This window comes from Periophthalmus magnuspinnatus, chromosome 2, assembly GCF_009829125.3.
Source record: "Periophthalmus magnuspinnatus isolate fPerMag1 chromosome 2, fPerMag1.2.pri, whole genome shotgun sequence".
In the NCBI taxonomy this organism is placed as follows: domain Eukaryota; kingdom Metazoa; phylum Chordata; class Actinopteri; order Gobiiformes; family Gobiidae; genus Periophthalmus; species Periophthalmus magnuspinnatus.
This window is the reverse complement of record NC_047127.1, coordinates 11,512,442-11,538,685: the sequence shown is the minus strand read 5'-3', so window position 1 is coordinate 11,538,685 and position 26,244 is coordinate 11,512,442. Positions and strand designations below refer to the sequence as shown.

The following is a 26,244-nucleotide window of genomic DNA, read 5'->3' as shown; positions in this document are numbered from 1 at the left end:
AGAGACACAAGTGTTTCCTATTGATTACATAGGACTTTGCCATGAACCTGATCATTCCGATTAATGAATAGACCCTAGAACTCACTGTATAAAAACAGAAATCACCATTTTAACAATATTCATTTTAGCTGCCCACATCTGTATGAAATATTATTGGTCTACAGCGGAGGTGTCAAACACATTTTCACCGAGGGCCACTTCAGCAAAATGGCTACTCTCAAAGGGCCAGATGTAAAATAAATCTTACTTTTTTAACTTGTTAACTAAATGTTTCTGTATTTATTATTTATTCAAGTTACAAATATTGCATATGCATTTGTCTAGATGTAAAAATATGTCTGTGTAACTGCATATCTCCTGATAAAATGACATTTTAAGACCATCATACCTTTTAATTGACCCTGTCGAGGGCCACATAAAATGATGTGGAGGGCCACATTTGGCTCAGGGGCCTTGAGTTTGACACATGTGGCATCATCTGAAACCCAGGAGTTGTAGTTTTTTGAAATGGTACAATAACTTTCAAAACCTTTGCTTTACTTGGAAAATGGGCACACAGACATTTTGGAGAGCATTAAGGAAAACTTAGAACTCACTGGAAAAAAAACAAAACAGAAAAAATAAACATGTAAATCCATTAAATATTATAAACAAAATAAAACTAAGAGCAACAAAATACTGTCACTATTGTCAAACATATTAAATGCCATTTTCCACTTTTTAGTCCAGTTTTTGTAACTAATTTTTGCACTTATTTCAACGTGTATGTCAAAAGTTCACACGTCTACAGCTTCACAAGAATCCCACGTATTAATCTCATCATTTTTATCACTTTTGGTTGTGTTTGAAGGACTCCCAGCGCTGCTATAAGGCGACCCAACTGACATTTCATCATTGTCAACTTTCAAATCAACTTCCATATCTTGGTTTGGTCCTTTTGGAGATTCTTCCACCAAAATTGTCCCGTTCTCGCTTGAATTTTCAAATGAGTTTTCCCTTGCATCTTCAATTGGACTTTGCGGTTTAGCTTGGTTGTAATGCTTGATATTATAGCGTTGATTTTGGAAGAATTTGACGATAGTTGGTTTGGGGAGATCTAGCTGCGCGGACAATGTGTGGATAGCTTCTTGGTCGGGGTACAAGCCGACGTCGCCGATGAAACTTTGCAGGATTCCCAATGCTTCCATGGAGATGCGATTCCGAGGGCGGGGGGATTTTTGAGAGGTGTCGTCACTAGGAGGCGCAGTGAGGAGAGAAACGGGACGTGGGTGATCGAGAACTGGAGAGGGAGAAGTGAGTGTAGGCAAGGTTTGTCTGTGAAGAATCTGTAGACAAAAAACAAAAAAGCATTTTAAAAATGTGTCTTAATCTACTTAAAGGTGCACCATGTAACTTTTCTGATGGGAGGGTAACTTCCTTGTCTCTATGGAGATGTTATTGCTTTGCCTGGAATGTTCATGTATTAACCCTTTAAGGACTGAGCACATTATAGACCAGTATAGCTCATCTAGACTTTTATTCTTTTTTAGCCATAAATATTAAAGTTAAAGGAACTATCAGCATGTATTTTTGCCTTTTTTCACACAACAACATCTATTTTACATATCCATCCTTATTTTTTCTTTGACGCATTGAATAACTGACTGGAAGAATCTTCAAAGGACAATTTAAGCAGATTACCGTAAGGACAGTAACATATTTAAAGAGCCCCATGCCTCTACTTTGTGACGCCGTTTGAATTTACATAATAGCACAATTGGTTGCGGAGTTACGCCAATAGAAAGTCCACAACCACGAGTTTATCGGCGGCAATAGCAACTGACGCTAAAGGGTTAAAGCGTTATTACCGATTTTTTTCCCCCATGTATCTGAGCAAAATTGGACTTGCCCCAGTACAGACAAAATAAGTCCACTGTGTAATTATAAAGCATTTTATTGTCCGATAATCAGAAAGTGTGCTGTTAGCATGCTACTTATTCTTAGCTTTATACAGTGATGGCAAAACTCCGCTCTGGCCTCTGAAAGTTGTGAAATGTGCTTATAAACTCATCATGGTGAATAATTAATATGTTTGGAATGCATAAGGTAAAGTTTGAACCACTTCAAACCGTTTAAAATAAAATAGTTCAGCTTTTCACCTTTTTAAGACGCAAATCTTTACATCTTTCGGTTATGACAAAACATTTAGTAAGACTTAAGAAGGATTTGAGACAGATGCAGAGGCGTATTAGGATTTCTCAGCCCACACTGGAATCTACTGTGTAACGCTGTGGTCCATTCAAATCAAAGGTCTAAATAGAGATAATGACAAAACTCAGTCTCTGCTTCGATGATTACAGGCCTGAGTCAATGATACTGAGGTTTTGGTCAGACGAGACATTTGGGGTTTGGGAGGAGGGGGCAGGAAATGTGTAGGAAGTCATTTACCACAAGAGTTTAGTTTGAGACAAAGAGCAGCAGGTGGAGCACACAGACATTTTATTATTATTATTATTTATTTATTTATTTATTTGTTTCCCAATTTACTGTTTTACTTATCTGCGATTGACGTCTGAGTATGCATTATTTCAGCTAAGCCCTCGTTTAGGTCTGGTTCTGGTATGAGTATTTTGTTTGTTTGTTTTTTCCTGTAACTGACTAGTACTTTTCCTTTGCACTTTTTCCAGTATTAATCACAATCTATGTATCATAAAAACATCCCACTGAATATAATTTATTTGAGGAAAACTCATTTGTACGGAGCCCGGCATAGGACATTTGCAAAATATAAAATTAATGCGTGGCCACGAGATAATATCACATTCCCACACGATATTATCTTGAGGGAACGACTTAATTATCATGAAGGAACTAGATATTATTTTTATTTTTTAAGCTAAATATCTTGTACGCTCGTGAAAATACATGTATAGAAATTATGTTCCCTCATGATAATATTCTTCTTCTTCTTTCTGTCATCTGCAGGGCTCTGTACCTTTGTGATCACACTGCTGACTTTTACACAGTACATCTTCAAAGCAACATTGTGTAACTTTCTGGAGGTTGCCCATCACCTAAAAGATAAATGATTCCACTAGAAATAGTTGGAAAGTAAAAACCATACTTCAGAACAGTCTCCATGGAGATAAATATGTTTTATACCGCACTGGAGAATATTATAGCCGAAACAAATGGAAACAAGCAGGAGGCCAAACAGAGGCTAAATAGGGAAAAGAAGTCATATTAGTAGAGATGTAAACCCGCTGACAGGGCTTTTAGTCTAGTCTATTTTTGGGAAAAGATTGTACAGTGAGGTTTAGTTTAATTCAGTAAAAATGATAAAAAATGGTTCTTTCTCTCTTCTTTATTGTGTGCAAATGCATTAATCTTACAAAAGAAAAGATGATTTGTACCAGATTTAGCTACTGCTACTTTCCATGTGCAGTCTCTGGGCAGGTGAACGCACATTAAAAACGCACATTTCATTACAATGACATTATAAAACTAACAGCTCATCATTAGCATTAGCAGTAAAATACAATAAAATGTCACCATGCCCATGTCAAGATCCCAGTCTGCCCTGTGTTTTTTGTGCTGTCGTTTCCCCTCCCTTCTGTATCTGAGCCTGGAGCTGGGCGGAGATTCTGGTACCTCCCACTACACACCTGCAACCTGTATCCCCTGTGGCACTGCTCTGCTTGGCTCAGTCTAGTTTTTGCGTTTATGATCTCAATTCTCAGCTGGTTATTTTTAATTCTTTGCCAGATCCCGCTCCTTGGAACAACTCTGCACCTCCGCCTCCGCCTCAGCTCACCTCGACCGGTACGAACACTCCGGCCTCTGAGTCCCGCTACCCACGACCTGCTCGAAGACTACAGCATACAACACCGCTCTCAACCACCCCCAAAAATGGAAGGGAGAAGCTAACTACTCTGAAACTAACACACCTGTTGTTTCCAGTCAGATAGATATAAGGCAGTGTCCACTAGCGATTTAACCAGAACTGAAGAAGCGGCTTGGATGAGCAGCGAAACGTCTTCACTCCTATAACGATTCATTCAGTTGACAGATTTGAGTTTTTCTTTTACTATGGATCATACCTGCACGACTGAGGGATTATACAGAGTTACTACATAGATGTGGACACACTCGTGCTTTTTCAAATTGCTAGTAAAATTATTAAGATCTAAAGACTCTTTCAGACCGTCTGGAGCTGATGATTTGAAAAGAAACAGCCGACTAAGTAAAAGCCGTGGACCGGGTAGATCAGAGAGTTTAATACATTTTTTTCAATGGAGGTAGAGCTGTATTATTAATCATTTTGAATAGTTTTTTAGATTTGAATACAGAATTAATGCAGGATATACAGTGGGTCATGTGTGGGATAATCATGGCGTTATATGTGAAACAGGCCTCCTATGTCCTGGTTGACGTACCTGTGCCTCAGTGATGTACCCTCCTCTCTCTCCATGCTGCGTTCTGCTCTCCTCTTCGTAGATCCGATCTCTCTCCGTTTGGGACAAAGACAAGAACCTGCGGATTAGACTCAGGTTTTCCCACAGAGTCCTGTTCTCTGGACTGGGACTCTCCTTCCACCGAAGCAACTCACACAGCCAGCCCTGACACAAGACGGACCAGAGGGTTTCAATGAGGTACTTTTGTTCACTTCTACAGTTTGATTTCAGATGGAGGGCAGAGGCCTGTATTGGAGGTTTTAAAGTGAAATATCTACAAATGTTAAAGCTTATCATTGTACAATCACTATCGTTTGTGGAGCCAGTCCTAAACAAATAATGATAAGGTACATTTGTATATCTTAAGTTTGTGTATTTATTTCAAAAACAGTGACTCTCTCATGGCATTATACGGGCCCCTCCACCTGAGATTATGATGAAAGAATGTGAACGCAACCTATCTTACCTTAAAAAAACATCTTAAAAACACTAGTTTAAGCAAATAGAATAGAAATAAGTGATAATTAAAACTGCAAGCAGTGATAAAGGGCCCTAAAGCTGTTGTCACTCTGTTATTGCTCAGCGCTCACAGGATTATGAGCGTTTACCCACAATTTAACCTTCAGACAAACAGCTTATTGCAGAATCGATTCAATAAACTAAAATTCTAAAAGCATTCAAAATAAACTAATGTGTACTAAAAGTACACATTTTGTATTTAATTTGATCTCAGTTAGGAATAGGTCTATTTTTGCTCTGGGCAGATTCAACAATCAAAGTACCTTCTTGCAGCTCACTGATCCTCCAGTAGAAGGGCGCTATTGCACACCCAGCAACCTTTGTAACCGTGGAAGAGCACGCCCAATAGGAGGGCTGCCTATAAACCTTGGTTTGACATGCCATGTTTCCGCTGTCACGTTGGAAATAAATGTTTCCGACCCATTTTAACTTTGCAGGGGGGCGCTGGAGGGTCATTTCTAAAGATAGAACTTTAATCCACACCCCGGCTCAATGGCGCATGTCACAAGGTTAGCCTTTAGGTACAGCCGGTCAGGCCCATGGACCATGCAAAGTTGAGCTACTGCCCATGAGAGTTTGAGCAACGAGAGTGATCGGAGCAGAGTGGCTGGGAGGGGGGCAAGGGAATAATAAATAAATTGTAAATTATAAATAATAATACTTATGCTTCCAGGAGATTCTGAATCACGTTTTAAACCTGTGGTAGTTGATAGCTGGGCTTGTTCACATCGCTAACATGCTCGTTTATGTTGTACCACATGATCGCTTTAACCAATCAGAGCTTGAGTTTAGTTAGAGCAGACACAGAGCAGACGCATAGCTGAAGCTAATGATTAAAAAGTGTTTTTTAAGACAACAGACAGATTTTCAGCTGAGAAAAAGTTTATGATCTGAAAATAGGTAAAAACTGACACAAAAATGGACCTGTATGAAATCTGTAGGTGCCTGTCGCTGTCAGTCCATGTCAGTAGAACACGAGCAGTGTGTGATTGCATTGTGCTCTCACATCTGTGCTCGGGCCCTAAATAAGTAAAAAGTCTTGTAAACTTGATACTAACCTGGCTCTTGTTGGCAGCAACTTTAGCAAACAGGGCCTGGGACACTTTGGCTCGTTTCATCTCGGTTTGAATCTCATCGTAAATGTTTTTAGAGATGTTCATTTGAGAGTCCAGCTTTAGCAGGTCTGAGGCAGGAGCGCTCCACTTAGTCTGCGTAAAAACACAAAAATAATCAAGGATCTGTCAAAACATTATGACCATAGACACCCTTTTCAGTATGGTACTTGTTAGTGGGGGAAATATTATAATTGGCCAGACATCTTTTTGCATTAAAGTCCCTGTAGCAGGTTAGACAGTAGTTCAGTTGGTAGAATGTTTGTCCACTGACCCACAGGTTGGTGGTGCGATGCTAGCTCTCGCAGATGAATACTGTCATTGTGTCCTTGGGCAAGACACTTAAGCCACTTCACCCCCATTGTCTGTGTACAGATGAATGTGTATGAATATGTGTGTGAATGGGTGAGTGGTTCCTTGATGCAAAGCACTTTCAGTGCCTTGAAGGTGGAAAAGCACAGCAGAAGTGGCATCAGAAAATTGCACAAACTGAGCCGTTCTGACCAATCAGAGTAATAGCTGCTAGAGCAGAGCTATCGCAGGCTCAGAGCAGGGCTAGGCTAAATCTTACAAACCTGACTTTTTTTTAAATGTTCATGTTTTGAAAATAGAGAATCCCTAAAAAATCCAACCTTTGTGAAAGCTGGATGCCCTGTCAGTCAAACATGGGCAGTTTTAATTCCTAAAAAAAATTGTGCTCTGTGGGAGAATTCTTTGCAGCTGCAGTACCTATGGAGTGGTCAATTGTCAATCTCATCCTAGGACAGAGGGGGAATGTTAGTTTAGTTGTTATTATACCCATGCTCTCTATGGGTTAAACCTGTCAGGAGCAGTGGATCTTGGTATTTAGCTGGACAAGCAATCTATTTTAATTTGCTGGGAGATTCCAACCAGAGCACCCAGACACAAGCAGCTGTACACAAATCACTTGGGAATTTATACAATAGTTATTCTTTGATGACCAAAATCCTGTCTACCCTATCATTATTGTAATGTAGCTAGTCCATTACATGGGCCCATCTTTGAGGCTAGCAGAAAGAAAGGACAATATACACAAAAGTTTAAAATGTTTTATTGATAAATGTTGCATCAGCTAATTGATAATTGAATGCAAGGTAAACAACTGGGTGCTAACAAGGAGGGGTGTCTTATATTTTAGCTTTTTGAGTTACCTAATTAGTGTTCACTGTTAAAACAAATAAAGTAAACATAGAGTTCTATTCTAACTAACAATTTAATTGAATAAATGATTACACTGTTTGATTGGAGCTAATTTTTAACAATAGAATTGGATTTGGGAAAACGTACCTGTAATACAGAGTGGGCTCTGCCAATTAGGGAGGTGCTTTACAAAAGGGGCAAATCTCAGCTGGCTCGCAGATAGTGCTGTATGTATGGGACGTACTACCATACTGATTATTTAAAATTTTCCTTGTTTTTGTAAATATTTTTGGTGTTCAAATAAATGCACTGGGGTCTGCATTGGACAAACTGTCTCAGCTCTGCTCTGTTCCTCATTGAACCGCTAAGGTTGCTATCCAGGCGATTACAATTATGTAAAATAAATGTTTCTCTGCCTTCCTTGTGTGTAAATTGTCTTTGCATTTCAGATGATGAGAATCTATGATCGTTGCCATATTGCTCAACAATTTAAAACAAAATATTAAATTGAATGGGAAAAAGTCCTCAAATTATTGCATTTATCAGGAAGCTGAAATCCATAAGCTTTATTTTAGACCTGGTATAGCCCCATTTTAGACCTAGAATAGACCCGATTGAGTCCTGGTTTAGATCTGGTGGTGCTGGGGAAGGTATACATTTTCATAGATTGTGTTATAACTGTTTTGTTTGTCAGATTATAGAAGCAAATTCCTTGTACCTGTGTGTGTCTGATGGCGTTGGATGCTGCGATGTGATTGGTGGAGTGGTTGTGGTGGGCGGGGTTAGATGTCCTCTCCTTCTCTTCCTGGTAGATCCGGTCTCTTTTGGATTCGGGGAGGTTCAGGAAGTTCTGCATGGCTTTGAGGTTCACCAGCAGAGACTGAGAGGCCGAGCGAGGGTCCTCCTCTTTACGAAGGATCTCAGACAGAAGACCCTGGAGATAAGACGGGAAATCAAATGACAACATCTGTTCTGTGTGCTATGTTCTAATTGTACATGGTCCTTTTTAAAATGAATAAATAATAAGAATAAATATACAAAGCATTATCACTATGTTTCTTGGATGGGGTTTGGAACAGTCGAATTCAATTCAATTCAGTTGATCAAAGTGTTTCACATAAAAGTCAACAAAAAACAAATATACAGAGAACATGATACAAAGCAAACGGACAATAAAACACCATTATATCCTGTCTAGCTATTATTAAATACCAGGGAGAAGAGGTGGATTTTCGGTCTGTTCTTAAACTGTGTTAAAGACTGAGAGGATCTGACAGACAGAGGGCGCTGTTCCATAGTCTGGGCGCTACCACAGAAAAGGCTCTGTCTCCTCTGGTCTTGAGTCTGGCTTTGGACATAGCAGCAGGAGCAGGTCAGGGCTGCAGTAACTCCCTCAATTAAAGAGGACCCATAGAGTGCACACATTTAAACACAATCAATAACATTTTGTCCAGTTTATTTAAGAAAGGGTTTAGAATAAAACATAATATGAAAAAGTTAAGTATTTGACGAGGTTATAGCTTTCTTATTTCGCAGTAGTGAAAAAATAGTGCCCAGACCGGGATTTAACCTGACAAATCTTCTCTAAGTGTAACTGCTCTTTTTATCCCTTAGATCAGGGGTTTCCAAACTTTTTTTCACCAAGTGCCGCATACTGAAACATATTTGAAGCGGAGGGCCACAGGGAGTCAAACGGTGCATTTAACACAGGTTTGACAGAGACATTGTACCTTTAATAAGACTTGGAAGACCATTTTTAGCTCTGTGTCACGATGCACAAACCTAAAAATTATCTTCTTATTCAGCTTATAGAGGTGGAATCTCTTTAATTTGTAGTAAAAAAATACTTCCTGATGCATGAGGGGCAACAAAAATTGGTCTGAGGGCCGCATTTGGCCCCGGGGCCGTAGTTTGGACAACCCCGCCTTAGATCTTTTACAATTTCAACAATTCTGTCCAGTTTTTAATAATAAAAAAAAAAAAAAGCAAGCCCAGTATCCCTTAATCCTTAGGTGAAGCCTTAATGGATTTGTGAACCAATGTTGGATCAAAACCATTTTAAAACAAATCAGGAAGAGTAAACTTTATTAAATGTATTGTAATGTACCACAAAAATGTTATCGAGTACCTTGTAAAAAATAAAATAAAATAAAAAATAAAACTTCTTACCTGAGTCCTATTAAAGGCCACTCTTGCGAACACGGCCTGGGACACACTGGCCCTCTTGAGTTCGTTCCTCACTTGTTGGTAAATATCCACAGATACTTCTCCTGATCCCCAGCTGTTATGATTATTTCTGATTTGTACCTCGCTGCTCACCGCTGCACTTTTACATGTCCTTGCGATGGGAGGATGGTTTAAAAACTGGTGATTCTGGCCTTGGGGATGTTGGTTTTGGTGAGCTAACATGCGGCTGATGGCTAACTGCTGGTTCAATAGGTGCGCCATGGCGATTTGCTGGCGTACGATTTGCGGAGGTAGTTGGGGGTTGAGCAGAGAGTGGCCCAGGAGAGGTGCAGCGTTCCTGGGGTGGTGCTGGGTGGATGGGTGGGGTAAATATGAAGGTGTCTGGGGGTCTAAGCCTTTGAGAGAGATAGCAGCAGGTGCAGACAGGTGCGACAGGTGAGTTGGTGACGGGAGCAGAGAGGGAGCGCGTTGGGGTAGGCCAGTCGAATCCAACTCTCTCTCCACTGTGGTGAAATAAAACACAAAATATAAGTAGATTTTCATAATTTAGCACACGGATTTGGAAGCTAACAACCTGTGGTGAGCAGAGTAGCCAAAAACTAGCATTGTAATGATACTAACATTTCAAACTTGATTTCAATACTAAGGAATAGACTGAATACTCAATACCGATTCTGACACCACAATAATACAAAAAAAAATACTAATTTAGACAATAGAATGTAATTTTCAGCATTAAACGGTCGTACTTTCTTTTCTATTCCTATGTGGTCTGATATCTGTGTAATCCCTCAGTCATCCAGATAGGCTCCATAGTGGCCCATGGGTGTATACTAGTCTATACGGTCTTGTTCTGGACTTCTGCTGTTTATTTCTTGCAGCTTGTGGTCTTATTTTCAACATATATATATATTTTCCTGCATAAAATATATTTATATGAAGCAAAATGCATGTAATTCACCAACCTTTAAAATCAGATATCTCCTGCGGCGTCCACTTCACCATAGTGTCACCTAGACGACACAGGAAATGAGATTAACCTATTTATATAGTACAAAAACATATCAGTCCATATAATAACAATATGAAATAATTTTTGTCCGTCAATGCTTACAGCGTCCCACCAAAAAACAATTAAAAAAAACAAAAAAAAACCCCACAATATATACAGTGTTATCTTCATTTTAGATGTCAAAACGTATTTGCTGCTGCCCAGTCTTTTATTTTTCGTGGAAACTGGGTCCAAATGTCTCTTTGTGTGTTAAAGGTTTAGCTCTGCAGCACTCAACATATAAGAACAAACAGTAGCACAACAATATATGGAAGATTAGACAAAAAAATGGTGTGTGCTGAAAGGGGGGAGGGTCACTCTTGTTTCCATGAAGTTGTTTTAACTATGCAACAACCATTTGGAGCCATCAGGCTAAGTTACAGGTCAGATCTGTGGAGTTCCGACCCCGCTCACAATAAGAATGTTTTTTACAAGATCATTTTTTGACAATAGAATAAAATAAAATAGATAAGTTTAATTCAATACTGTGTAGCAGTCCAGGCAAAGCATTGACATCTCCATGGAAACAAGAGGGTAGCTGGAAAGTTACATAGTGCATCTTTAAGCAATGTGTAACTAATGTGTCTATTATTATAAACCGTGAAACAAACCTTACAATTACATCGGAATGTGAATGTGTTTACTAAAGTCCCTGTAGTGTAATAAAGCTCATTTTTGCCCATTTTTTTCAGTCATTATTTTAAAACCACAAAATGTGTTTCTGATTATCCAGTGTAGCCAAATTTGCTTGTGGTTTTGGCATCGTCAGTTTTTCTTCTACCTTCCTGGAGTGATTTCCATTAGGAGTTAAGACTGCTCTAGTTTAGACAGGTCCAACTGGGAACTGTCGTGTAAAGTAGACTAAATACGACAAATATGAAAGGGGGCGGACAGTATTTGGGACAGGTAAATTGTTAAAACTTAAGTATTAAGAGTGCCACTTTGACACATCTTAATGCAAAATATGGAAAAAGTAGTTACCAAATAGAATGACAGTGAATGTACAGGGAATAGGTTTAAAACAAAAGTGATAGGAGTGATTATAATAAAAAGCTATTGAGCAAAGTGTTGATAGCAAGAAGTTTAACCCGCAACCTTATTACTGAAAGGAGGAGACAGGATAACCACTCTGCCGCTGTGGTATTACCTTTATGTTTCTTGAATCTCTGATACCAGCGTCCAAACTCCTGGCATTTGGAGATGGAGACGTTGGCGTAGTACGAACTGTTGACTATGGCTGAAATCATGCTCTGAAACATTAAAACAGGAATACAAATTTATTTAGGAAAAACATGCTGAGAAAATACAAGGCTTTACTTTATGTTGTCCCCTAAAGTAAAATGAGCACAGTTATATAATATAGTAAAGCATTATGCCAATTCCATGTAATGAAATGCATTCTTCTACAAAAACCTTTAAAGGTATAGGTATACATTTCATAAACTTGACTTATCTTGTGTCCCAAATACAAGGTAAACATGTTCAAATCAAATATATCTTTTTCTGATAACAATTCTGATACTGATATATTCTTAATTACAAAAAAATTGAACATGATGCCAAGTTGTTTATGTTATAATTTGGTGTTTCGGTTCTCAAGATGATTATCCAATCAGAAAGCAGGATGAGCCTCGCACGATTCTCTCATTTGGGTTGCCAGTTTTGATGCTGAAATCCAGTTGGTTTAAACACAAAATGACTCTCTCTGATCTGAATGGTCACTACTTAAACTCGAACCTGCAGCCAATCATGAATTAGTGCTAGTGCAGCCTCTAGAGGTTCTGAGCTTTCACATGAGGCCTGTCCATAAACTCAGCATAAGACAAACTTGTATGTGTCTCTATCTGCAGGTTAAAGCTTTGAAAACACAGGTTCAGTTGTGTTTGTCGTATCTTAACATCAACATGATATTAAAAAAAAAATACTGAGATAAAAATGAACTTCATCAGTTTCATAAAATGTGTGAGCTTGCAGTTCACAGAAGTGAGTCCCACACTGACTCATGACTCGTCCACATGGGAATCAGCGAGCATTAAAGATCACATGGAGCGGTGCCCACACACTTTTGGTCTGATCACTAATTACACTGTGACGACGAACAAGTGACGAAGACGATGATTTAAATCTGAGGTTGTTAATGAGACTTGGGTGTGTCTGTGTCAGGGAGGGGGAGAAGCTTTCCCATGGGACAGACACAAGGGGGAGAGAAAGAGAGAGAGGGAGGTAGGGTGTAAGTCTGCTTTGACACGTCTCCTGGTTTGGGCCTAGTTTTATTCTGTTTGGCCCTGTTCTAGTGATGTTCTAGTCCTGTTCTAATCCTGTTCTAGTCCTGTTCTAATTCTGTTCTAATCCTGTTCTAGTCCTGTTCTAATCCTGTTCTAGTCCTGTTCTAGTCCAGTTCGTATCCTGTGCTAGTCCTGTTCTTATCCTGTTCTAGTCCTGTTATTATCCTGTTCTAGTCCTGTTATAATCCTGTTCTAGTCCTGTTATAATGCTGTTCTAGTCCTGTTCTAGTTCTAATCCAGTTCTAGTCCTGTTCTAATCCTGTTCTAATCCTGTTCTAGTCCTTTTCTGGCCCTGTTCTAGTCCTGTTCTAATCCTGTTCTAGTCCTGTTCTAATCCTGTTCTAGTCCTGTTATAATCCTGTTCTAGTCCTGTTATAATCCTGTTCTAGCCCTGTTCTAATCCTGTTCTAGTCCTGTTATAATCCTGTTCTAGTCCTGTTATAATCCTGTTCTAGTCCTGTTGTAATGCTGTTCTAGTCCTGTTGTAATCCTGTTCTAGTCCTGTTATAGTCCTGTTCTAGTCCTGTTCTAATCCTGTTCTAGTCCTGTTCTGGTCCTGTTCTGGTCCTGTTCTAGTCCTGTTCTAATCCTGTTCTAGTCCTGTTATAATCCTGTTATAATGCTGTTCTAGTCCTGTTATAATCCTGTTATAGTCCTGTTATAATTCTCTGCTAGTCCTGTTCTAATCCTGTTCTAATCCTGTTCTAGTCCTGCTCTGGTCCTGTTCCAGTCCTGTTCCAGTCCTGCTCTAGTCCTGTTCTAATCCTGTTCTGATCCTATTCCAGTCCTGCTCTAGTCCTGTTCCAGTCCTGCTCTAGTCCTGTTCTAATCCTGTTTTAGCCCTGTTTGAAAAGTTTGTGGAGAAATTATACTTACAAAAAGTGCAGGAAATTGCGTACAGAAAATACTGAAATGTAATACAATGTGAAACCATAACAAACTATAACAAAAATAGGTCCATTAAAGAATATAGATTATGGTATAGTAAGTAGTAGTAAGCAGTAGTAGTAGCAGTAGCATTAGTAGTAGTAGTAGTAGTATGTACCTGTGACAGTGGACACTCTTTGGCCAGCGTGCTCTGGTTGGTTTCTCGCAGCAGTTCTTTGAGAGCGTTTCTGACCGTCGCATGAGTCCACTGCTCTGAGGGCAAGTCCTCCAGACGAGAATAACTGCAAAAGACAACAATGAAATCATAATTATATTCAAAATGTGATCAGATTTATTTAAAATTCATTTTTATTTATTTATTTTTCTTTTTGATTCAAGTAAGAGTAATGTTACTTCAGAATAATATTACTCAAATAGAAATACAAAGTCATGGTCCAAGAAATTCAAAAGTCAAGAGTTAAAAAATATTTGGGGTGACTACTAGTAAGAGACTAACATATGTCTGAATGTGACATCTGAATTTGAAGGGCAATTGTTAAAAAATGCACACAATCTGACATTTTCAAAGGATAGACACGAAAATGAGAAACTAAATCATGTCTAAAGGAGTGCTGCAAGAAAGACAAATGGTCAAATCATTTCATATTACTTTAACTCATGTAAAAGTACTGTTATAATATATTAGTCAAGTAGGAGTAGCAGTCATAATAGCAGAAGTAGTGGTAATAGTAGTAGTACCTGTAGAGCAGTATCCTGAGTGTGACCATGTGGTACACGTCTTGTAGCATGTCTCCCACTGTGGCCTCTGGAGCGTCTGTGAGGAGGTGGATGGGGATGGGCTTCCACTGACCCACTCGGATTATACCTGAGATAAAAACAAAACACAGCTACTGTAATGGAACAAAATGCCACAATATACTGTATAAGCAACCCCTGAAGTGAAATTATAAAGCGTTTTGTTGTCCGATGATCAGGAAGTGAGCTGTTAGCATGCTTGTTTTTGTTAGCATTACCATGATGGGCTCTGTAAATTGTGAAAAGTGCTTATAAACTCATCTCTGTGAATAATTAGGTTGCTTTGAATGTGTAAGGTAAGTGAAGAATACCTTTGCAGCACTTCAAACTGTTTAAAATGAACTAATTCTGTTGTTTTTCACGTTTTTAAGACAGTAAAAATCAGGTAGAGGATAAGAGATAGCACTTTATAATAACAAACAATACATCTGAACTGAATCTGAAGAGTCTTGCCAAATGACTCAAGTATAGTATGGGTATATGGCAGGGGTGTCCAAACTATGGCCTGGGGGCCAAATCCGGCCCTCAGACCAATTTTTATTGGCCGTCAGACCTTCAGTTGAACTGGTCCAATTGATCATAATCAGTACTTTTTTGAGTAATCCTTCAAATAGAACCTAAATAACATCACATTGCATTGTCATTGTCATACAGACCTAATATTAATATTTCAAGCCTTACGTAAAGTATGAAGTCAAAACTACGCTAAGTACATCCATCTGAATTATCCACTGTATTTACCACTGGCCCTCCATGTCGAATATTTTTCAGGATATGGCCCTCAGTGAAAAGAGTTTGGGCACCTCTGGTATATGGTATAAGTAATGAGGGATTTGAACTGCCAACCTTCCTGTAATCATTGATTATCTTAAAGAGGGAGCATGAAAAATCGACTTTGGAGCTTTCTACCCTGTTACAACATTGTTGCCTCATCAAAACAGGCCTGAAGAGGTTTTAGATGTCATCCATGCATGTTTGAGTAATTTAGCGATCTCTCCCGGGTCCTATTCAAACCCTCCTGACTGTTAGCTGTGCTGTCAAGGCTCCGCCCACAAGCCTACATCACCCATGCTCCCACATGACAATTCTCCAAAAGCATGACACAAAACTGTGCACAGCAACTCGACAAACCTGATGCGATGTGCAGTATTATTAGTATATAGTATCATTAGCGGGATGCATACTGATTGGGTTGTGATAGTGCTCTGAAGGGGGAGTGCTTTAGCGCGGAGAGCAAAGGGAGGGGAGACTCAGAGCCCATTTAAGAAGGAACAAGAACACCTTTAAACACAGACCTAAACTGCCAGGTTGGTATAATAAATTGAAAATAGCCATCTCATTTTCAAATAAGTGAGCAACATAAAGTTTAAACATTTAAAAATACACGCTAGAGCCAGTAAACAGCCAAAGCTATGCGCGAACACAATTCCACGCAAGGCCAAAATAGAAGTAATAATTTTGGTTGTCACCGCATCAGGAGCAAAAATGCAAAAGTTGAGCCAGGAATTATTTACTTAAGACAAAAAGGTTAATTTAAGGTTTATTTCGCAGAACAAAAGCGTGTATTGGTTTGGTGTCTGGGCAGAGGGGGGTCTAGGGCGTGGGATGGTGCGGTTTTAGAAGCCTGTATTTAGCAAAACGAGGAATGTTTTGCTAGGTCATGGGTCCACAAAAAGGACCTGAAAACCTACAAGCCACAAGTCGGGTTTGGTTTAAGAGAGATGGAATAACCTTATCTTTAACATCGCTCCAGTCTTTGCAGTGGGATCAAATATATCGACACTATGGACCTTGCCTTGCCTAGAATATTCCACAGTATGGCATTAAAAGCAGAGGTGGCGCTGGAAAGGGGGACTTGAGGGGGCTCCAACAAAGATTTTTGGCCTGTTTACGTAGCACATTTAATCTCAACTAAAAATGCTGACATGGCAACCACAGAATGTTCCGTATTACGTTTTAAAAATCGCTACAGGGGCTAGCTACATTTAAACTTGTTTGCAATTGGGTGGGTGGGTGGGGGGTTGGGGGTACTCCACTGTTATAAGATTTGAAATGAACATGTTAAGTGAGCACCCGCATTGAAAACCTTAGCGTCACCTTTGCTTCAACCAAAAATGTCAAGCCCTGCCCCTGATTAAATCTAGCTATCTCCTCTCCACTGATCTGACTTGTAATTTGGCTAGGTTGCAGCACCTGATGTCTGGATAAACATAGATAAATGTAATGCCAAACTGCAGAACATTCCAGGCGAAGGAATAAAATCTCCATGGAGACCAACTGGTGGTATAAACTCCTCCAGAAAAGGGGTGTCTTATTTTTTAGAAAAAGTCCCAAAAAGTCCTCAATATGGCACCTGCACTAAAATTTCAAACTCAGTTCTGATGCTAAGGAATAGACTTGATACTCAATACTCGATACCGATTCTGATACCACAATGATATTTTTTAAAAACGCTCTTTTTTTACACAATAGCAAGAATTGTAAGAATTTTAAAAGCACTGCCTTGTCGCTCTTACCATGAGCTTGTGCGGTGGTGTTATGGGAGTACCCCAGAGCCAGCAGAGCGCTCTCCACCAGCTGAGAGAAAAGCACATCTCTACGGACCAAGACAAACTCAGCGTGGTGCTCCCTCCTCCTCCTCCTCCCCTCCTCCTCATCCTCCTCTTCATCATCGTGGGACGGGGTCATACAGACTGGCTCCACCACACAGAACACTGGGATCATGAGGCCTGGACGACACAGCACAGTGTTACATTAGAGCTAAAGTAGAGTAGAGATTCAACTCAAAATCGAGCCTTTAAAAAAAAAAAAAAAAATTCATTTGTTAACGTTTATTATTTTACTTGCCGGTTTGGACATGGGCAGCAGTCTTAGTTTAGTCCTGGTTTAGTCCTGGTTTAGTCCTGGTTTAGTCTCAGTTAAGCTCATGCTATAGTCCTGGTTTAGTCCTGGTTTAGTCACTGGTTTAGTCCTGGCTTAAGCTTTCGTTATAGACCTGGTTTAGTCCTAGTTTGGTCCTGGTTTAGTCCTGGTTTAGTCTCAGTTAAGCTCATGTTATAGTCCTGGTTTAGTCCTGGCTTAGTCCTGGTTTAGTCCTGGTTTAGTCACTGGTTTAGTCCTGGCTTAAGCTTTCGTTATAGACCTGGTTTAGTCCTAGTTTGGTCCTGGTTTAGTCCTGTTTAGTCCTGGTTTAGTCTTGGTTTAGTCTTGGTTTAGTCCTGGTTTAGTCCTGGTTTAGTCCCGGTTTAGTCCCGGTCAAACTCTTGTTTTAGTCCTGGTTAAACTCTTGTTATAATCCTGGTTTAGTCCTGGTTAAACTCTTGTTTTAGTCTTGGTTTAGTCCTGGTTAACCTCTTGTTATAGTCCTGGTTTAGTCCTGGTTTAGTCCTGGTTAAGCTCTTGTTATAGTCCTGGTTTATTCCTGGTTTAGTCCTGGTTTAGTCCAGCGTTATATGACTTCAGTTCATGCACTAAATCCCGCACACACTACAGAATAATTTGCCTGATTTAGGCCTTGATTTGCTAGTCCCAGACTTTGGGGAGGCGTGACTTGACTTTGGATCCTCGTATGTGATTTTGAATCATGTGTGTGGTGTCAGTGCAACTCTGAGCTGCTCTGTCATATCGCAACCACAAAACGTCACCACGGCAACAGTCAATAAAACAGAGCGTCAACTCAAGAAATAGCAAAAAATAATTTGGCGACTTTATGACTCAGCTCTCGTAAAGTTGTTAAACTGCAGAATTCTCATCCGTATTATCCTTTAGAACGAGTCCTCTGCAAATAATGACTCTCAGTCCACAAAAAAAGGGCTAGTTTGAAGTGTTCTTTAAATGTAAAAAGTGAGAGTAGATCCTCACGTGTGTCTGTTTACATCCACACAGGAGGATCAGGGTGAGGCTGCTGCAGATTAGCAACAGTGACTCTACTTCCTGTGTCATTTACCACGAGCTTTCTGTGCATTAAAAGCATTTATCTGAACTAGTGCACCACATTTCACAAATAATAACACCATTTGGACTTGCATCTGTGATATTTGGAACATTTTAGAGCCTCAAAGCGAGTCGCTTTACTGTAGAAAGGAAACAGCTGCTGATTGTGCATTAGCTTATTAGTGCACAACTTTTAGCTTGTGGTGTACAGTCTCTTCACTGCCATATCTGCACATGTAAACATTCTTTAAGACTAAAAAATCCTGAAGTGTGTGGCGAGCTTTAACCATTTATAATTACAGTATAGCACTTTATATTTTTTGCATTTTTGCCACTATTTTAACTTGTCTTGTTGCTACCAAGACAACAAAACAAAAAACTTAAATCAGTAATGCACAAAGACTATTGCAGTACTAAACTAGGTCAGGACAAAACCGGAGCTGAACGAGATCTAAACAATAGCTCAACTAGAACTAAACCAGGACCAAAATAAGACTAAACTAAGACTAAATCCAGAAGAAAAACTAATGGCAGGACTACACAAGTACTAAACCGTGTTAAACTTTGCAGAACAAAACTGGAGCTGAAGAACTTAACCAAACTAAATCAGAAGCCAGGACTCAACCAGGACTAAAGCAGGACTAAACCAAAACTAAACCAGGACTAAAGCAGTACTAAACCAAAACTAAACCAGGACTAAACCAAAACTAAACCAGGACTAAACCAAAACTAAACCAGGACTAAAGCAGGACTAAAGCAGGACCAAACCAGTGTCTAAACCAGAACTAAACCAGGACTAAACAAGGACTTAAGCAGGACTAAACCAGTGTCTAAACCAGAACTAAGCCACAACTAAACCAAAACTAAACCAGGACTAAACCAGGATTAAACCAGGCCAAATCAGTGTCTAATCCAGGACTAAACCTGTGTCTAAACCAGGACTAAACCAGGACTAAACCAGGACTGCAGTTCAATTGGATCTTTGCATAATGACATTGCCATTTCTAAATATTTCTGTTATACTTTTTCTCAAAAGCCACGCTCCCATTTCAAAGTTTCACACTGTGATTCCTGCTAAATAATACACACTAATAAATAAAACATATTAAAACAGCATAAGACTGTACTGTCTCACCCCCTAGTGTTTTGATGGGCCTGCTGTTGTTTGCCTTTTGGTTTGACCCCGCCGGGCTCCCGTTGACCTCCAGGACACTAGCCCGGCTGGAGGCAGGACTCTCCCCGCTCTCGCCTCTCTCCTCTGGGCTGCAGCTGTCCCGAAAGCTGGGGCTGCGCTCTGGTTCTCCCGATAACCTCTGCTCCACGTGATCCACCTGCGCCATCCTGAGAGCTCTGAAAACACACAAGTTATTTTTGATTTGCATAAACTATGTCAAATTGTCTTTAGAGTGTTTTTACAGCACATTTTTTTACAGTTTAAGTGAACCTTTATTACAATATTTAGTACAAACCTTTATTATAATACATCAAAATATACTTAAAGTCACACTATGTAACTTTTTAGCCCCAAATATAGACTAAAATAAAGGCATGTTTTGTTTTTTGCATTATTTTGGTTGTGTTTATTGCACTGAAAAACATAGGATAAACCTACATTTTTACTGTGAGTGGACTTGCATCTCCACAAACCTGACTCGCATCTTTCACATTATGACATAAAACATCTCGATCTCTGAGGGAAATGCTCCGAAATATGGCTTTAACTTTCTGTTTCAATGGAATCATACAGGTGACATCCCACATTAAGATTTATGTGTGCTATTAGATATTGAATTAAGGCTGTAGATCAAAAAATAAATAAATAAATAAATTTAATAAAATAATAATAATAATAATAATAATAATAATAATAATAATAATAATAATAATAATAATAATAATAATAATAATAATAATAATAATAACAATAATAATTTCTCTTTTAAACAACTCCAGATATTCTAGACTTTAAAGACTTTATAAAATTGCTTAAAAAGTAAATTAATCATTGACGAATTGATGAATAATGCTTACGAAGATAATGCCTCGCCTGAACTGTTCCACAGTATGCCATTACGCTACATCTGTCTCCATGGAGACAAACAGTCGACACTACCACAAGTTCTGTGGAGAGGCGACGTTGCTTACAGAAATAACGCACGTTTTTCAATGTATTTGTGAGCGCTAAAACACCATTAATGAAATAAATGCAAGGTCAATATAATATTTTTAATGCCATGATGGGGAACATTAAGGCCACCCAACAGCATCTCCCTGGATCTAAACCAGAAAAATCATAGCGGAGGTCGGCAGTTTTCATTAACCCAAAATTAAAGACTTAATAGAGAGCTTTTCTATGTGTTTTTATTACAAACGCAGTAAAAGTTAAAAATGGGGCTAATCACATAGAAATAGCAGTTTAAGTGAGCTGTATTAGGCTCGTCTCTAGTCTCTTTAAAAACCACTTCAGAACACACTTGTTTTTATGGCCCTTTAAACCACAACCAAAACTCCAGCTAAACATATGGCCCCCAAATGCAGCTATAATCTCAATACAAACGCTAATATGAAGCTAATCTGTTTTTATAAATTTATATATAATCTGCACGAGTTCAAACATGTTGGTAGAGCGTTTGTCCACTGATCTGAAGGCTGCCGGTTCGAATCCTGCTCTCGACATAAAACATCATTAGTTGAGCGGTCGGATCCCACAGATAAATGCTGTCGGTGTGTCCTTGGGCAAGACACTTAACCCACCTCGCCCTCAGTGTTTGCGTATGCTGGTGTGTGAATGTGTGTGTGAACGCGCTTTGAGTGACTTGAAAGTGGAAAAGTGCGATGTAAAGTTGTTATGCAGTAGATGTGTTATTATAGTGTGAGCGCTTCTAGTTTCACACGCTGTTTAAATGTTTTTTTGGTCAAAGTGATGGTTTTTCTTTGTCGATTAAAGCGCATTTTGCAGATTAATATATTTTTCTACATCATGAGTTGGTTTGGAGGGATAGTACCTGTGCTAAATATTTATCGTAGTTTTACTTCAGTTCAGTGGCGGGAACAAAAGTTAAAAAGAAACGCACAAAAATACAAAAGTTCTCAAACAGAATCCGTCTACCTCTGTCATCAGCACTGAACAATCCATCCAAAATGTAGAGACAGTGTACACTAATCATAACTATTGTGTAATTTAGACAAGTTTAGGCCTTGTTAATGTTATGGTTGCTAGGTAACATACCTCTATATATGTCATATCTGTCACCTGTGCTGTCCAACCAGGAAGTAAAATTATAAACTTCACCAAAATTACAAAAATTAGAAAAAACTAGAATGCTATGTAGTCACATCTCACTGTGTTTTAGTGGAATGAGGAGTCTAATCTGCCATATGCATTTTAAAATCAAATTAAACTCTATTTGCAATAAGATACAGTCTGTTTTAAAATCTTCCAAATAATCTGCTAATACATTGTAATAGTTTTCAATTCAAACGTTTTTCTTCTAAACATGAAAACTAATGATTTTTAGTGTTTCTGTCCAAAAATTGTAAAGGTCTTAGTGTATCTGTTATAATGGAAAAATACATTTGTCTGTCATTGCATTTAGAATAATTATAAAAAATACAAACTACTATCACAACGTACTTCTAATCATTTAATTTTGTGTTTATTTTAATCCAGTTTGCAGATAACAACACAATGCAGTTCCTCATTTGGAGCTTATACACATCTGTGAAGAACCTCTTCAAATTGTATTACATTTTATTAAATTGTATTTTATAATTATTTAGTAGCTAGTACATTTATAATAAAAACATATGTACATGGAGCATCTTTTTGTGTTTTTAGCATTTGTTTGTTTATTTGAAATGCCCCTGTTATGTTTTATAGTGTCATCTTTAACTTTATAGGGGGCATTTAGATTGTAGCCGGGTTAAGCCCAGATGTAGACCTGATTTAGTCCTGTTCTAGACCTGGATTAGTCCTGTTTTAGACCTGGTTTAGTCCTGTTCTAGACCTGGTTTAGTCCTGTTCTAGACCTGGTTTAGTCCTGTTCTAGACCTGGTTTAGTCCTGTTTTAGACCTGGTTTAGTCCTGTTCTAGACCTGGTTTAGTCCTGTTCTACACCTGTTTTAGTCCTGTTTTAGACCTGGTTTAGTCCTGGTTTAGTCCTGTTCTAGACCTGGTTTAGTCCTGATCTAGACCTGGTTTAGTCCTGTTCTAGACCTGGTTTAGTCCTGGTAGGATCCAGGTTAAATCTCAGTTTGAATCCCTATTTTGTTATGGACAGTGACCGAACATTAACAAATAATCAGGTCTTAATTTGAACAAGATCTAGCAACTGTCAGTTGTTCTTTCCAGTAATTAACTAAAATAAACTAAACTTAACTAACCCTAACTTAACTTAACTCAACCTTTATGTTTAAGATCTTGAATAACATAAACACACTAAACGGAGGCCACATTTTGATGAGTCGGAGCCTACATCTCATCTCCTCCGCTTCACTCTGACACCACTGTCCCACATCCTGACCCCCTGACCCTGACCCCTCTGTCCCCTCCTGTGAGAGTCCCCCAGTGCACTCCTGACCCTCCAGTCCAGAGCGGGACGTCTCAACACAAATCACAGGCAACTCAGGCTTTTAACGAGGCAAAACGGCAAAATGGGATTCACCTGTTCACAATATTAAATAGACTTTACTTTGACGACAGAAATTAAACTTTAAATATGTAAGTATAGAAAGAGCTCACCTGTTACGCTGTGTTGAGTTTAAGATGAAAATTAAAATCCATCGGTTAAAAAAACCCCAAAAAACACACTAGAAAATGTGTTGACAACAGCAATCGATGTTCAAATATGCACCAATGTGGTCCAAATACTACTAATACTGCTACTACTACTACTACTACTACTACTGGAGATGCTGACTCTACACTGGAAGAGGGAGGGGAGAGAGGGAGCATATGGAGAGAGAGAGAAGAGAGAGGGAGACGAGAAAAGAGGAGGGACAAACAAAAACACATATGGAGAGAGAGAAGAGGGGGACAGAGAAAGAGAAGAGAGGGAGAAGAGGAAGAGAAAGAAGAGAGAGGGAGAGGAGACAGAGAGGGAGAGAAGAAGGAGAAAGAGAAGAAAGAGGGAGAGAAAGAGAGTAGAGAGGCAGAGGAGAAAGTGAAAGAGGAGAGAGGGAGAGAGAGGGAGAGGAGGAAAAGAAGAAAGAGGGAGAAAACAAAGAAAGAGGAGAGAGCAGGAGAGAGAAGGAGAGGAGAAAGAAAAAGAGGAGAGAGGGAGACAGAGGGAGAGGAGAAAGAGAAAGTGGAGAGAGGGGGAGAGAGGGAGAGGAGAAAGAAAAAGAGGAGAGAGGGAGAGGAGAAAGAAAGAGAAGAGAGAGGGAGAGGAGAAAAGAGGAGGGAGAAACAAAAACAGATATGGAGAGAGAGAAGAGGGGGACAGAGAAAGAGGAGAGAGAGGGAGGGGGGAAAGAGAAGAGAGGGAGAGGAGAAAAAGAGGAGAGAGGGAGAGAGAGGGAGAGGAGAAAAAGAGGGATAGAGAAAGGAGGAGGGACAAACAAAAACACATGCATTTAGTTCAGCAGAAACTGGTGAGCGAGAAAAAGAAGAGAGAGGGAAAGAGAGAGAAAAGAGGAGAGACAAACTGCAATACTGGTGCAAAAGTGAAAGTGATTACTATAGAATCATATCAGAGGTTATAAATGTATGCACACTACTACTTATTTTATGTTTTGTTATTTGAATAAACAATAAATAAAATTGGTTGGTCCATTATTGTGGTCTACACACGTGTACTTGTATTGATATTGTGTTATTGTTTTTATATACATTTCTTGTTAATATACAGTAGGTGTGTACACAATTGCAAATCTTCAATCCTATTTAAATCTATTTTGTTTATAAGAGCAGCTTTCTGTCCTTTTTGGTCAATTGTCACATTTTTATTAAGTGCTTTTCCAGCTTCAAGTCACTCAAAAAACGCTTTAAATCACACATACATTCACCATACACAGACACTGGGGGCAAGTTGGGTTAAGTGTCTTGCTCAAGGACACAGCAAGAATCGCACCGCCAACCTGTGGGTCAATGTATGTGACCGCTCTACCAATGATGTTTTATGTCGAGAGCGGGATTCGAACCGCCAACCTCCAGGATCAGTGGAAAAACACTTTTTATCAACTGAGCTACTTTTTAAAATTTACATAAAGCGATATATTTCACTACTCATTTTACTTTATATTTTATAATTATTAACAATTTTTCAGTCATATTTGTTGAAACAGAGATTAGATGTTCACTGTTCAAATGCTGCACTCTTGTGGCGATAATGAGAATTACACTTGTGCTTTGTTTAATATGAAAGTGTCACATTTACATTCACATATCACCAGTGTTAGGAAGAATACTTTAAAACTGTATTTAGTTACAGAATACTGAATTCCTGCTTTAAAATATACTTTATAAAGTATTCTGATACATGGTCCAATCAGAGTACTGTGTTCTGAATACAGTACTTTTACAATTTCAGTTTGAATTATAGAGTAAAAACGCAACATGAGATTAAAAAACAGCTTTATGTTTGTTTCACTGTTTGTTTTGCATTTCCTATCACTAATTGGAAAAGGAAAAATCTCAAGTCTCACCACAAGAGCAGCGTTTTCTATTTTCATGTGTGTGTGATCAAGTTCTGCCATGTATTCCTTTGATTTTAGGAAAGTAACTGTACTCTGAACACCACCAAATGAAAAAGTAACTGTACTGCAATTGCTCTAAATTAGCATTCTGAATATGTTTTCTCAGTACACGTATTCAGTTACTTCCCAATACTACATATCACATATTTAATTTTTAGTCTAATATCAGTTTTTCATTCGTTTTTTTGGACAAGTACAACCAAACATTTCATTATATTTATTTTGCTAAGACAAGTTATTGAGAATCTACAGTTCATTTTTTGCATCTACAGCTAACCAACATCTAAAACAATAACTCATTTTTAAGGCGCGCTTTCTGCTATCTGCTTGTCTCCATGGAGATGTCATTACTTTGCTTGGAATGTTCCTCAGTATGGCATTTAACTGATTTATCTTTCTTTTTTTGCTTTATTGTTGGAAAAAAAAAACTTGGAAAAACATCAATTCTTACTGCGAGTTAACCTCTCCACAGATCCGACCTGTAACTTTGCCCCATGGAGTCACCTGCTTGTCTCCATGGTGATAGATAAGCCTGATGCCAAACTGTGAAACATTCCATGATCATCTCTGCATAAAAATTAAACATTTCACCTTTAAAAAACAAATTAGCTCTAAAAATACCAAACAAATTCACACATTAGTAGTGATTTTGAACCGTACCTTACACTTTTGGGACGCCTCCTCGCTGTAGTCGCTCTTGTATCTTCATAAAAGGCTGTGGATGACTTTCTTCACCTGTTCAGCTTCAGAAACGGGGTTCTCTCAGTTCACGTCACAAATCGTCAATAATTGTTGCAAAAATTGGAACATTGCAACCCGAAATCTAGCATGCATCCAACCACAACCAGCTGTTTTCCTGTTATGGTTAGGTCAAAAGATATAGGGCACACATGTTCACACAGACGATATTACACTTTATTCTTAATATTATCACGTTCTATGGCTATGTCAATGCTAAAATAAAAAAAAAATTAAAAAGCTTGGGTTCAATTTGATTTAAAAATGGCATAAATTTTAATTTCAGCGGTTGTATTTCGCAAATGCTAGTTATTTAGGTAGCATTATCAATCATACACAGCTAATTTAATGAGTTTTTAGTTAGTTTTCCCAATATTGTTCACTTTTAAAGGCTTTTGCTCGATTTTTTTCCCATGTATTTGAGATATAATGTAATGTAGGTCAAA

At 38.8% G+C, this 26,244-nt stretch overlaps 1 protein-coding gene across 2 annotated transcripts; it reads right to left on the bottom strand.

The window, feature by feature from the left end:
- Positions 1–730: 730 nt before the first annotated feature.
- On the bottom strand, positions 731–25,761 carry LOC117385123 (DNA-binding protein SATB2-like). 2 transcript variants are annotated; one of them, XM_033982400.2, is made up of 12 exons: positions 25,721–25,761; positions 19,500–19,714; positions 16,948–17,160; positions 14,375–14,501; positions 13,794–13,917; positions 11,611–11,713; positions 10,378–10,425; positions 9,395–9,915; positions 7,944–8,159; positions 6,011–6,160; positions 4,416–4,598; positions 731–1,325 (listed from the first exon to the last, which is right to left on the bottom strand). In XM_033982400.2, exons 2-12 carry the CDS (start codon positions 19,702–19,704, stop codon positions 777–779), a joined length of 2,439 nt encoding a protein of 812 aa, XP_033838291.1. In that variant the 5' UTR covers positions 19,705–19,714; positions 25,721–25,761; the 3' UTR covers positions 731–776. The 2 variants fall into 2 exon arrangements, with proteins under 2 accessions (XP_033838291.1, XP_055084054.1); XM_055228079.1 differs by lacking the exon at positions 25,721–25,761 and adding an exon at positions 23,106–23,139.
- Between the last annotated feature and the right edge of the window lie 483 nt (positions 25,762–26,244).